At 41.5% G+C, this 14949-nt stretch overlaps 1 protein-coding gene across 2 annotated transcripts in view; it reads left to right on the top strand.

Moving 5' to 3' along the window:
• Positions 1-12267, top strand: part of sdk2b (sidekick cell adhesion molecule 2b) — a 149549-nt gene extending 137282 nt beyond the window's left edge. Inside the window, exons 41-45 of one of the 2 annotated variants that reach the window (XM_061810069.1) lie at positions 2023-2187; positions 2264-2404; positions 3652-3790; positions 5384-5513; positions 11713-12267. In XM_061810069.1, the coding sequence (XP_061666053.1) occupies positions 2023-2187; positions 2264-2404; positions 3652-3790; positions 5384-5513; positions 11713-12138 (1001 nt within the window). In that variant the 3' untranslated portion in view covers positions 12139-12267. Of the gene's footprint in view, positions 1-2022; positions 2188-2263; positions 2405-3630; positions 3791-5383; positions 5514-11712 lie in introns of both variants that reach the window. The other variant, XM_061810068.1, reaches the window with a different exon arrangement.
• Positions 12268-14949: the final 2682 nt, after the last annotated feature.

The following is a 14949-nucleotide window of genomic DNA, read 5'->3' as shown; positions in this document are numbered from 1 at the left end:
ATTATTTCAAAACAAAGATTGTCTTTTTGCATACTTCAGCTTGCATGGGTAATTCTCGGAAAGCGTCTGCAGTTAGTATAGTGGACAGGTCTTTAGACTTTGTGAAGCAGCATGTGGCACATTGTCCACAAAGTTTCTGTAACATTCCAAATTGTCATCAGCAACCAGATGTTTGCGCTCTTCCTTAACGTGATAGCAGCCACCATGCTGGTAAGAAGGTGCTGTATACTGCATTCTGTCCACTCTATGCAATGTCTCCTCTCCTTGCGAACATCTGTAGACAACTTTTGGATGTTTTCCAGCATTTGTTGCGTTGTGACAAATGAGCTCCGGTGTGTTTGCTTGTAGTGAGTGCGTTGGCTATTAGGAGTTAGCGTGGTGTTTACAAGCAGCAGTGGAGGCATGTAATTAATGTTCTGGCTGCACTTCCAAAGGTGAAATATGGCTACACAACTTTTTTTTAAACTGATAAATCGCTCACGGTTAATCTTCAAAAAGACATTTTGGAATATTGACTAATGTTTGGAAACAAATGCAGCAGTTGGTTGCCCGGAGTCTCTGCTTACCCATCACGTGTGAAATTAAACCCATTGAATCTTTACTTACACGAACCGGCTATTTCTGAAATGTGTCAGCGTGTGGGCCGTTTGACCCTTCTGCCTCACTGTTATCTTAATTTACATAATAACCACCTCTCCTAGTTCCTCCACCAACGCTTTGGACAAATTCTGATGGGTTTGCTCACAGACATTTATAGAAATTAAGACTTCAGCATGCCCGCGACCCTAGTGAGGATAAGCGAAAAGGAAGATGAATGAACAAAACATATACTCTGTTATTTTAGTTCACATTTGATGGGTAGGCAGGGACTTGCTAGATCAAGCGTTAATATAGCTTAATTATGAAATATACACTAGATAAAGGATACACAAATAGGTATACGTATTTTTACATTACATAAAAGGAAGAAGCGGCACTGTGCCTCAGCTCGTAAAGCATTAGCCTAACAGTTCTTAGGTCCCGGGTTTGATCCCGGCCCCGCCTGTGTGGAGTTTGCATGTTCTCCCCGTGACTGCGTGGGTTTTCTCCGGGTAGGCACTCTGGTTTCCTCCCACATTCCAAAAACATGCAACATTTATTGGACACTCCAGCAAATTGCCCCTTGGTGTGATTGTGAGTGAGGCTGTTTGTCTCGATGTGCCCTGCGATTGGCTGGCAACCAGTTCAGGATGTACCTCCTGCCCGTTGACAGCTGGAATGGGCTCCAGCACTCCCCGCGACCATCGTGACGATAAACGGCAAAAGAAAATGGATGGATGGATAAAAGGAAGAATGGGAGCAGGGACGTATGTAAGGTTGGAGGCAGATAAGGTGGTACTGAAGGAAGGAATTTATGAGGGAAGGAAGGAGTCAAGGGAGATGAAAGGAAAGAATGAGGAAGGAGCAGAGGAAGGAAAGATGAAACAAAGGAAGGATGGAAGGAAGGAATCAGAAATTGGATGGAAGGTAGAAAGGCAAAATTTTAATTTGGTATGAAAAGATTAGATTGTGGGGGGGCAAAGAAGAAAAGGAGGGACGGGGATTGTATAAAAGAAGGGAGGGTGGAAAATACAAAGGAAAGGAAGAAAAGGGAGGGGTCACGGGTGGTGTGGACGGACGGAAGAAAAGATTGATGCAAGGAGGGGAAGAAGCCAGGAGGAAGGAAGGAAGGATGCAAGAAAAAAAGGGTCTAACAGCCACTTTTAGGGTCTCCACTAGATCAAAACACAAACCCACATCTGTACTTGAAACCTTAACTCTTGTTTAATAATAACAATAACACTGGCTTGTGAGTGATTTGCAACCTTTACAACAAAGCCTAACCCAGGATACAAACCATATTGTGAAACCCTACTTCAAATTTGCAAGCTTCACCTGTCTTTAATAACGTTAATTGCAGTACATAAGTAATAATATAACAATAATTGACATGTTTATCCATGCAAATATTAACAGGGGATACTATTTGTTTCGGCTTTGCAGACGAAGGCCTGTGGGACATCCTGATCAAAGACATCCCCAAGGAAGTGACGTCGCACACGTTCAACATGGACATCCTGAAGCAAGGCGTCAGCTACGACTTCCGGGTGATTGGCGTCAACGATTACGGCTACGGTTCACCCAGCCTACCCACTCCCTCCATATCTGGTGGGTGTCCATTTCGTCCTTTCTTTCATATACGCGTGTCGTTACAGTCGCTAATTTATTTCTTTTTTGAACCCAGCCCAAAAAGTTGCCCCCTTTTACGAGGAGTGGTGGTTCTTGGTGGTGGTGGCCCTCGTGGGGCTCATCTTTATCCTCCTGCTAGTCTTTATCCTCATCATCCGAGGGCAGAGCAAGAAGTATGCAAAGAAGTCGGAGTCAGGTGAGGCCTTGCAGCACGGTAGCCACTTTGTTTGCTGTTGTTGTTTCTCTATTTGAACTTTCCAAGCCCTCGCGGACGAATCTGACGTGTTTTGTCCTCGTAAATGACGTTATGTTGTTTTGATTTCACGAGTAGTTAACTCATCTGAAAATGCGTTGACAAAAAGACAAAGTCGAGCAAGGTCGGGACTCGTCCATTGACAATCGCGTGTGTTTTGCATCACTCAGCGCTTTGGGAGGTGGGCGAAAGAGGGGGGGGGGGTGCCCCTGTGCGGTCACTTACTGAGTAACACTGGAAAAACAAGAGGAGTCCTTCTCACTCCTGACACAGATGCCTCAGTGTCAGGCTTTGGAATATAGTTTTATTTTTTTCCCCCCACATACTTGTGTGTAACCGCCAGTCGACCTCAAGTCACTCCAGAGCGACCACGGAGCAACAACCCCTTGCCAAAATTGTTTTTAACCTTTTTAACACAGGGGAGGACAAATTTTGTGCTCAAGGACCACATTTCATTTTTAGAATGGACACATGACCCAGGCCAATCAAAAAAAAAAAAAAAATACATGTAATTTTTATTAATTATAGTAAATAAGGAGTAATTAATTGTCTTTATAAATTGGAAATAAACTATTTCATAGAGCAAATGTTGAATTTGATCACATTTACATTTTCTGAAATTTTTTGAAATGCATTTGTAATAACCGTAATTTCCGGCCTATAAGCCACGACTTTTTTCCACACGCTTTTCACCCTACAGTTTATGCGGTTATGCGGATAATTTGTGCATTTTTTGTAACAGCCACAAAGGGCCACTCGAGCAGAAAAGGTAAGAGAGACCGGTGGAATCAATGTGCCGAGGAAGTGACTTTTACCGTTACGGCCCTGTTAGCGCTGCACTACCGTGTTACTGCCGTGTCTCAGTTATTTTTACCAGTATGTTTTTTTTTAACCGGCCCTGTTAGCGCAGAATATGAATATAGAATATGTGACCAGATAGTCTTGCACTCTGGGCAAGCAGCATGTGGATCATTACCCATGAGAATTCATGTACTATGTGTTCCTAATAACTGTATCAAATCGTTGCTTTGATCACGTTGCAGTCCAACTTTGTTCTGCGTGCCATACTGTATTGCGTGCCTCTCCTCTATGCAATTTCTCCTTTATCTTGCACTAAAAAAGTCAACATCTCTAATGGTCTTGTGCCACACGGGCCTGTGGTCACACAGTGTCTCTGTACGTGTGCGCAGGCAACAACGCCAACTGCAACGCGCTGACGCACGGCGACATGGTGAGCCTGGACGAGGGCCGCTTCCCCGCTCTTGAGCTGAACAACCGCCGGCTGTCTGTCAAGAACTCTTTCTGCCGGAAGAACGGCGTCTACACCAGGTCAGACTTATGATGCAACGGGACTTCGAAATCCCCGCAGATTATACATTAATGCAACGTCTTGATCTGGGCTCTCAGAATACCAAAGACCCTCGCGTCTTCCCCGCCGTTTTATCCGCCTGATCACAATTCAAACAAGCCGCCTAATCCCAGCGTAGTCCGGCTAATTCCAAGCCGTGTCAGAAAGGCCGCGGTGTTTACAGCTGATTTTCTTTCGATTAGCGCGGGGTTCAAACGCCGGGGAAAATTCACTTTTAAATGAACTCGGGATCTCATTGCTTTGTGAATGTTTGCTCGATGAATGAATGTAGATTTATCATCAAGTGGGATTGCTGCAAAGTGCTCAATTGATCCAAGACACAAAGCTGTACATTCAAATGATTGATTGACAGTACCGACTAAATGTGAGTAATGTGAATTTGTTTACAATAATAATAAAATTGATCAATTACACAAACAGAGGGACACATCCATCTATTTCTTCACATGTCGCTTATTCTACTTGAAATGATCACAGCCCTGGGCTTTCCCTTTTTTTTTTTTTTTAAACATGCTTTTGGCAAATACTTAAATATTTGAAAAAGTTGTGGGTGTCTTTTTTTTTTCTTCTCTAAATAATGTGCCGAAGCTCCACATGCAGCCGGAAAGTCAACACGTCAGACTGAGAAGGTGTGGGGGGGTTGAGTTTGTTTAGCAGGACCACCGGAGGGTATGAAGGAAGCTTTTCTTCTCACTCACATTCACTGCAGTATGTTTATATATATATATATATATATATATATATATATATATATAAAAAACTAAAATCAAATGCACTTCTTACGGGTGGGTCTGTATCAGTATTAAAAGCAGTTAAAAAGATCATTTAAATATGAATTATTCATTCCTATTAAATAACCTATGTTGTCACTAATTGATTAGTGTAGTATAGAATTATTTCATGATCTTATGTATTGCATGACCTTTTTGATTGACATTTTTAATTTAGTGGCATTTTGTAATGGTGTTTAATGGATATATTTTATTTAATTAATTTTAGCATGAAAATAAGGGATGTCAAAAATGGATGGATTATTTAATGGTGTTTTGATTCATTGTATTTTTGATTATTTCATGCAATAATGAATAATTTGATTGATTCAGGAATGGCATTTTTGATTGGTCTTGATTTTTTTAAAATATTTTTTAATGATTTAATAGTATATTGATTTAAAACCTTTTAGAATTGCTGCAATGCGATTGGATTTTTAATAATGAAATCTTAATTTTTAATGATTTTTTTTAACTGTCACATAATTTGTCTATTTATTTGAATTTTTAATTCATGAATAGTGTTTTTTTTTAGCTTGATGACCTTTTCAGTTGCGTAATGGATTTTAAAAAACTAAGATAATCTCTTATCAAGTTAATGTCCTTTTTTTGTCACAATACTATAAAAACATAAAGCCTTTCAAAGTCATCCATTAAGAAGCTATTTTGCGATAGCAGACTTCCCATTGGTTGAACTGCAAATGCTGTTTCATCATAAACAGATATAATCAAGTATTAAATTGGTGACAAATGAGTGATTTTTTAATTTATTTTTAAATTCAGGTCTCCACCAAGACCAAGTCCAGGCAGTTTAAACTACTCAGATGAGGACGTGAGCGCCAAGTACAATGACTTGATCCCCGTGGAAAGCAGCAGCCTGACCGAGAAACCCTCTGAAATCTCAGACTCGCAGGTATGCTTGCGATACACAGTCCATCTGTTGGAAAAAATATATTCACATTCAAAGGGAAAACGTCTTTCATCACGTCAGTGTGCGCACACTCCACTCTACATCGTCACCTCTGCAGTATTTTGTGGCATTTCTATCTATCTATCTATCTATCTATCTATCTGTCCATGCACTTGGCCAACAGAGATCACAGACACTCTGTTGGAAACCACGACACCACCGGCCAACGGATCTACTCAATTTCCCTCCTGCGTAAATATATATATTATTTTAATGAGCAAGAGTCCACACGAGTACGGGTAGTTTGAAAAACAGTGTAGCCCCATGTTTTGGAAATTCTCCATCCTTTTCCACTCAATGGGCTGCAATTGCATTTGTATAAGTACTTGTACAACTTTCCACAAAGATTTATAGTCTGGTCTGTTTGGATGATGAGTTTTTAACAAAGTTTTTCCCGCTTTGCGTGAGTCTTAAACTGTTATGTGCTTGACCATTTGCAAAGAAAGTAATTGCAAATGGTGGTGACTATATGTAAAATTTTAGGATGTTCAAAAGATGAGATTTTGGAATTTTCTTTACTGAGTGTCATCACCAGCCACGTACTTGCCTCTCATATCATATTCCTGGTCTATGAGTTTGCAATTTTCCACAAGTTTTTTTTAACAACCCGCCTATGTGTGAACATGGCCTCAAGTGTGTTGGCCGCACTTCCTCAACCATGGCTGGAATTTTCAGCCTTTTCCGTCTGCTGAGCCAGTGAGGCCATCAACTCCAAATCGCACCCTTTCTCTCTCTTGCTCTCATTATTCCCATTTCCCACGGATTTGTGTTGTTTGGGAATGTTTTTATTCCCGGATGTCTTTCATGCATATGTGTTGTTCTTTATGTCAACGCCTCTCTCACTCTCTATTTTCTCACCGTCTGGTTTATGTACCAACCAAGAGAAGAAGGGTTAAGCTGGAAGAGTTCCTTTTGTTACGGACAACCTTAAACCGATGCCTTCCGTTTACTCCAGCTCATTCCCGAATTATCTGTTGACTGTCTGTCAACTAAACACTCACATGAACTTCACCCCCCCCACCCTCAAAATCCTCTCTTCAAACTACACACCCTCACCCTCTCCTTTCATTGGGCTTCTCACTTTTCCCCCCGCTATGAATCTCCTCGAAAAGGAGCTTTCGCCACGAGATAATGTTCCCTCACCGTTTCACCAGCTGGCCGACGTTCCTGCGTTTTTTTTTTTTGTACTCTGCGTATCCAAAATCCCCGCAATGGTCTTTAAGGCTCTCTCAATCAAAACTGCGTTCTCCAAGGAAACGTCGTCTTTAAAAATCCTGCTTCTCCCAACACATTCAACAGGTTTTTGCCTTTTTTAGACATGAGCTTTTGACTTTGCCGTGAAGCAAATAGAGAGGATCTCCCTTCTGAGTCACACACAGTAGATCATGGAGCGATTGGACTTTGATAAGAAATATCGTATGTCATGTTTGTGCTAAGATCAAGTAAATTGAAGAAAATAACTATTTGAACATCCTGCTATATTGCAAGTTCACACACTTAGAAATCATGGAGGGGCATGTCCACTGTGAGAGAGATAATCTAAAACGAAAAATCCAGAAATCACAATGTGTGATTTTTTTAGCGATTTATTCGTGTGATACAGCTGCAAATAAGTATTTGAACACCTGAGAAAACTAATGTTAATATTTGGTACAGTAGCCTTTGTTTGCAATTACAGAGGTCAAACGTTTCCTGTAGTTGTTCACCATGTTTGCAGACACTGCAGGAGGGATTTTGGCCCACTCCTCCACACGGATCTTCTCTAGATCAGACAGGTTTCTGTCGCTGAGATACACAGAGTTTCAGCTCCCTCCAAAAGATTTTCTATTGGGTTTAGGTCTGGAGACTGGCTAGACCACGCCAGAACCTTGATATGCTTCTTACGGAGCCACTCCTTGGTTTTCCTGGATATGTGCTTCAGGTCACTGTCATGTTGAAATTTTGTCTCTGGTGTCTTTGGACAGCTCTTTGGTCTTGGCCATGTTAAAAGTTTGAGTCTTACTGATTGTATGAGGTGGACAGGTGTCTTTATTCAGCTAACAACCTCAGACAGGTGCATCTGATTCAGGATAATACATAGAGTGGAAGTGGACTTTTAAAGGCAAACTAACAGGTCTTTGAGGGTCAGAATTCTAGCTGATAGACAGGTGTTCATCTAATTATTTTCAACTGTATCACAAATAAATCATTAAAAAAATCATACATTGTGATTTCTGGTTTTTCCTTTTTAGATTCTCTCACAGTGGAAATGCACCTATGATGAAAATTGTGTGGGAGAACTTGCAATTTAGCAGGGTGTTCAAACACTTATTTTCTTCACTGTAAATGGTCCCATCCCCCTTGATATAATCTCTCATTATCATACATCCCATGGTGAAAGACTCTTCCTAAAAGACACCCCCATGTACTGCTTTAGCTTCTGGGGGGCCCCTGCTGTGTTCACAAAACAAGTGTGATGACAACCCCCCACATGCGCCTCTATAATCCATAATGTGGCAAGACAAAGGATTGACCCACTCTGGTGATTTTGGGATGAGATGGGGGGGAGGTGCTGGTTTGCCAGATCGCGGCTGTCCCGACTGAAACGACTCTCAAGGGAACTGGCAAAGTTGGGAGCTGTGCTGGGTTTACAAAGTCGCTCCACCCACACACAACAGCAAAAACTTGAATTGCTTTCAATTTAGACTCGTATACATGGTCCAAATATCCCTGGATTAACACAAATGTAATGTTAGGTGTCTAACTAGGTCTGGATTTCTGTACTGGCCTTTGGGGGGCTGAATTTGTGTGCATGTTCGACCTTTTTGTTTTATGGCGAATCCACAAACTTTGGCACTTTGCTCTGCGCTTACAAAATACAATTGCCCATCTGTATAAAAAATGTGGTTAGAATTTAGCCATTGCACAAATTTTCTTGGACAAGTTCAATTATGAAAGAAATGGCAAAAAAGATTAAAGCAACTTAGCAAAGTTCTCATGTTTTCAGGAGCATGTGTCCTTGAGGGTTAGCATCAAGTCAAAGAGCCATGGGTGGCGGAATTTTCAAAACAAATCTGTGTGATTTATGCTAAGTCATCAAATTTTGCTGCAAGGCTTTACCCACATGTAATGACCAATGTGGGTTTTTTGGGGGGAATATAGCTTTGCCCGCCTGCCGACTAAACATAGTTCAAATTGGGTAACTATCACATTAAAATCTCAGACAAGTTTGCTTTTTAAGGACTCTGGGAACCGGCCAAAATAATACTAAAAGCAACATGCGGTCTTTGTATTTTGGGGGGGTTGCATTCTTGAGATTTTCCGTTGGTCTACTCATCAGAGACATCGCTTCTAAATTTCATGTTTTTTTTTTAAATTGGCCTCACCGGAGTGATTTATTATTATTTTTAGACCTTCTTTTGGTTGAGTGATTAGAGGTTTGTTTTATGGCGAGTCATCAAATTTTTACCACCGTGCTGCACCCACAGCCCATGATGGCATCTTTGGAATTTCACATCACCCGTCTGTCTCGCATGCAGGGTATAAATATTGTGGCACACGCAAATCATTTTACACTCCAAACCAGTGATTCCAACTCCCAACCACAGAACTGGGAGGCAGATATGCTACAACTCATCCACCGTGCCGCCCCACAAAAGATCACTAAACCACATAAATGAAAAAAAATATACATATTAATTTATCTATTTATGGACACAAATATTGCAGGATTAAACAATGTAACTTGCCAGTAGGCCAGATTAATGAGTGGATTGGGCCAAAAGTGGCCTGCAGGCCAGATGTTGCCAATGCCACATTTAGGTGGGCCTTGTTAATGCTAATAACAGAAATAGGCTAGCACATACTAATTATACTATAATTATGTTAGCAATGCGGGAGCATATCTCAATCCTTCTCCTCTTCGTTTCACACTGTAACCAATGCGGAAAAATTTATTTGCTAACAATGACGACGGTAACGACTCCCACGTTGAGTTGGTTTCTCGCACGCCACTATTTAGCCGCTCACGAGTTTGGCAAGGAGGTGCTGCATACTGAGTTCCCATTGACATGTACACACAAGTGCCGCGTTTTCCTGCGTTCATTCTCCTCAAGTGTCTCGGAGTTGCCATTGTGTGGTCGCAACTCTGATAGGCGGGAATGCGCCTAACGCTGTCTGGCCTTGAGTGTTTACAAGGTGCTAACAACAATCGGATTGGACGCTACTGTGATAAACACTGAAAAAAAAACTGTGTTGTCCTGCTAATTTATTACCACCAAGATCAGAGAGATATTGTACAGCAATAGGGACAGTTGACGCTTCCCCCAAAATGTTTATAAATCCCTAATACAGTGGTAACTTGACTTACTAGTACACCAATTCACTAGTTTTTGGAGTTACGATCTGAGTCTCATTTCTTTGTTTTTGCTTTGTGTCGCGAGCCAAATTTTGAAGTACGATTAAGCTTCAGATAGATGGCAACAGCCAACGCTTTTTTTACGAAATATGAGCAAAATTGTTCACTTAGAACGGATGGTACAAAAATAAATGGGTCACAAGCCGCATGCTGCTTCACCGAGTCTGGCAGACACCAGCAGAAATTTTTGTCAAATAAAATTAAAGTTGAAAATAAGAGCTGTTTTTCGGGGACTACTCGACGAGGGAAGTCGGTCCATGTTTCTCTGTCCTTCTGTCTATATGGTCATGTGCTGTATATATATATATATATATTAAAAAAAAAGAAAGAAAAAAAACTGTTCTGTTCACCCATAGGAGGCGCTGGTGTTTTCATACGGAACAGGTGGTCTACACACACTTCCACTGCATTTGGTGAGGCTCCTGCCAAGCTGCCTGCTTTTGTTTGTTCAATTCTGTTCGTAGCAGACCGGTTCCTCTTGCTAGTTCCCATCCAATTCCAGACTTCTTCTTTTGTGCACCGACCCGGTGCGGGTACAAAGATCCTGAACGGCGGCCCGATCGCTTAGCGTGGCGGAAGCCATCTTGTGTTTGTTTGTTTTTTGGTTTTTTTTTTACATCTGTTTCCAATGCACGCTTCAGCCATCGTGATCATTCATGCTTTGACCATCTCTGATCGTTGTTGATTGTCCACTGTGGTGTGTTTTGAGGGTGCTTTCACATGTACTGTACACTTTCTGTGAACAGTGTCCTTGGTTTGGTTTGGGTTCCCATTATAGAAAATTCCAAGAACGCGTCACAATGAACCATGTGACATTGCTCGGTCCAGTTACTAGAATGTAAATAGGGAGATGGTTTGCTTTGTGCACTTGTAAGCAATAAGAAAATAGTTTCCTCCACCCCCAAAAAATGATGCATATCATAAGGAAACATTTTGTTGCAATCCAATAATGATTTTTTTTTTTAGATTTGTGGACCAAAAAAAAGTTAGCCGTGGGTGGTAATCTTTTCAGAAAGAAATATTGTGATTTTCCAGTCAGGGAGACAAGAAAAGTTATAATCTTACTAGAAAAAAATGAGATGTTGAGAGTGAAGTCCTAATTTTATGGGAATGAAGTCAGAATGTGTCAAGAAAAACATCTGTACCTGAGAAATTTAGTTTATTCTTAATACTATGAAAATAAATTCTCAATTTTGATGACAAAATGACGAAAAAGTTGCAGTGTTGCGAGAATGTTTCTATGACAAAAGGTTGACGACTAAGTAAAACTCATGTGAGAATAGTAATGTACAATCACAAGAACCATTTTAAAGATGAAATATTACGAGTTTATTAGTTCGACATCTGACTGATATTAATCATGATCAATGAGAGGCTTCGAACTGCTCACATGCTGAACCACAGACGTGACTTCTGTAATGCAGCCTGTACTCTGCTTTAGGATTCCATCAGTAAAGCGTCACTGTTAGCCAAAGAGGCTATCCAAGGCATCCCAGAATACCAAAGACTAGTTTACGCTCACAATGAAAGCTCTCCAAAACCGCGTCCAAGTGGGTCCGTCACTAGTGTGAAAGCACCCAAAGTGTGCATGTTTGTATTATTTGATTGTGCTTCAAACGAGAGCTCCAATAATTCATCTTTAGTAGTAGCGTCGCTAATCACGTCAACGTGCCATCACCGCCTTCCCGTGGTGTATAAATAAATAAAAAATGTCCCCCGGTTCCCCCTTTTCCCCCCCTCTCACAGGGCAGCGACAGTGAGTACGAGGTGGATGCCAACCGCCAGAAGACACACTCCTTCGTCAACCACTACATCAGCGACCCCACTTACTACAACTCCTGGCGCCGCCAGCAGAAGGGCATCTCCCGGGCACAGGCCTACAGCTACGCCGAGTCGGAGCCCGGCGAGCCAGAACACAACGCCCCGCCGCCCCAGCTGCCCCCTCTGCCGCCCCTGCCCCCACAACTCAGCTCGCCCAGCCCCCAGCCCCAGCAGGCGCAGGGACAGCCGCCCGGCCAGGGCAGCCTGTTCAGGCCCAAAGGCAGCCGGACTCCCACCCCATCTCAGCAGAGCGCCAATCCCCCCGGCCAGCATGCCGCCCTCTACAGGCCCCCCAGCAGCCTGGCCCCTGGCTCGCGGGCCCCCATCGCAGGCTTCTCCTCCTTTGTGTGAGAAATGCAGAAAAAGAACTAAGGAAATCTATGGAAGTTTCCACATGGCTTTTTGTTTTTTGTTTTTTTCTTCATTTTTCTGACACTTGTGGCCACGCCTTCAACTTGAGACTTTCTGAGTGCAAGACAAGATAAAGATAAGCACTTTTTTCCAAGTGTTTCGTTTGCATGACTTCCTATGTCTTTTTTTCCCAATTTGTTTTCACACACTCAAATGGTACAGACCCCCCCAAGCTCACCTTTTTGTGTGTGAATTACAGAAAAGGACGAAGGACATTTTGGGAAGTGTCCACCTGGATCTGATTACCATTTTATTTTTTAACATATTCACATTTTGGGTACTTTTATGAGCACCTTCAGTTTGAGACTTTCTGCAACACTTATTGACACATGCCAAATACATCAACTTTTGTTAGTTTTATTAGCGTGACGTATCATTTTTCTAAGTCTCTACATTCTAGGATCGCCTTCAAATTCAGATTTTCGGGAACACTTTCGACGTCGACACAATTCTCATTTTTCTGGCTATGTGACTGCTGATAAGAGAAGCAGGATGGATTCTTAAGCGGGTGGGACGATATTATTTGTTCACATTGAGCCAAATTCTTGAGAACCCATTGGACGGCGCTTTACAGTCCAGACGGTCAATGGCCCGAAGCGTGCCATCGTCGCAACGAGGATTTTTAAATGAAAAATGTGTAATTTTATGTAATGGCCCAGTCAATCCCCTGACCTGAATCCAACCAAGTATGTATATTACCTGCTTAAGACAAAACGCTCCAAAGACAGAACTAAAGATATTAGCAGTATAGGTCTGGCAGCATTGCTATTGACTGCAAATGATTTGCAACAAAGTATAAGAGTGAAAGTTAGATCTATGATCGGTAATTTGTCCCATTACCTTTTGTACCCTTAAAAGTGGAAGGCTTATATACAAACTGTTGTCATTCCTACACCGTTCACTTAATTTGGATGTTGATTCCCTAAAATTAAAGCAAAAGTCTGCATTTAGAGCAAATCTCATGTGGTGGTGTGTAGAGCCAAAAAGATGAGAACCGTGTCGTCGTCCACATATTTATGGACCTCGCTGTTTGATCATACTACACCTATTAAAAGCTTTTGTGAGGATTTTGCTGATGGATCACTCAACATGAAACTTTCTGCAAGAGTTTTTATGACATGGTGATAATCCACATTGTACACTTTTTTTTCACACGACGACTTGTTTAATCATCCACACTTTGAGGAATGCCTTGAACTTCAGATTTTATGCATCTATCGACTGCATTTTTTTCTTAGCATTTTGTTCAGCTAACCACTTTTTTTTCCTCTCCAACACTTTTAGAAATGCATTCAATATGAGACTTTTTGCCACAGTGATGATAGTTCTACTCCACTTTTTGTGACTATTTTGCACGCGTATTTTTTTAATTGGTCAAACCAACAACTTCGGACTTTTTGTAACATTGAGTCATGACGATCATATTCTCAACTTTTTGTTACTTTTTTGTTTGCATGATCTTTTTTTTCTCTCCCCACACACTCAAGTGGTACTAGCTTTGTATGCCATGCAAAGTCACAAGAGTCCTTGAATACACATACATAGAGACGTACTTATGTGTGTATATAAATATATATATATAATATGACCCTATATATTATATATACGTATCTAGAGGATGAGTCAGTGCGCACTCAGCATTGACGGTGGCTGGAATAGATTTTTTTTTTGGGGGGTGTGCTGTTGATTGTATAAAAGTTGCAAATGTTGTATTTGTATGTGAAGCAACAATCAAGTAGCACATCAAAGATCAGCTGGACTCATATTTGAGTCCTATACATGAGTTTGTATATCGAGTCCATATTCCAACGGATGCCTTTCACGCACATTGATGACATCTGACAGAGAACTGCAGACCTTTGCTGGATATTTTTTCTGGATATTCCCACTTGGGATCACTTTGGAATAGATGGCGGTCACGCGAAAAACTGAGGATATTCTCTTTTTTTGGCCCTTCCGGCTTCCGATTGACGTCATCAGATCACCGCAACGCCAATGAAGCCACTGTCCTGTCTCCATTGCTTTGTTTATGTGTATGTGTGTGTGTTGGCACACAACCCAAGCTTTACAGATCATTCAGTAAGTGTGTGTATGCGCGCACATACAGACAAGAAACTGTAAACCTGCCCCGACACTCAATGCTACGGTGAAAAATCGACGGATAGTTCATTTGAACAGTGTCATCTAATTGTCAATATTTTTTTTTTTTTCCTGTGGGGTGATTTTGTTCCGTACGTGATAAAAGCTTACCATGAGAAGAATGAATATATGATCACAGTACATTTCAGAAATAAATTATTTTTCAATGTTTAGTCGGTCTGGTTTAAATATTGTTTATGTGGTCACTAAAAACAAATGTAGCAGAAGTGAAACACAAAAACCTTCCCTTTGTATTGCTAATAGTTAATTGATCTAATTCCACTTAGCCTAAAAAATGTTTTGAGACAACAGGAAGAAGAAAAAGCTCAATGGCTACTTTGAAATCTAGTTGCAGGTTGCTATAGAGCGGCACGGTGGTTCAGATGGTAAGCGTTGGCCTCACAGTTCTGAGGTCCCGGGTTCAATCCCGGACCCGCCTGTGTGGAGTTTGCATGTTCTCCCCATGCCTGAGTGGGTTTTTCTCAAGGCACTTCGGTTTCCTCCCACATCCCAAAAACATGCAACATTAATTGGACACTCTAAATTGCCCCGAGGTGTGATTGTGAGTGTGGCTGTTTTTCTCTATGCCCCCTGCGATTGGCTGGCGACCAG

The sequence above is a fragment of the Syngnathoides biaculeatus genome, chromosome 22 (assembly GCF_019802595.1).
Source record: "Syngnathoides biaculeatus isolate LvHL_M chromosome 22, ASM1980259v1, whole genome shotgun sequence".
NCBI classification, from domain to species: domain Eukaryota; kingdom Metazoa; phylum Chordata; class Actinopteri; order Syngnathiformes; family Syngnathidae; genus Syngnathoides; species Syngnathoides biaculeatus.
Note: the sequence above shows the minus strand (reverse complement) of the source record. Positions and strands in the feature narration are given on the sequence as shown.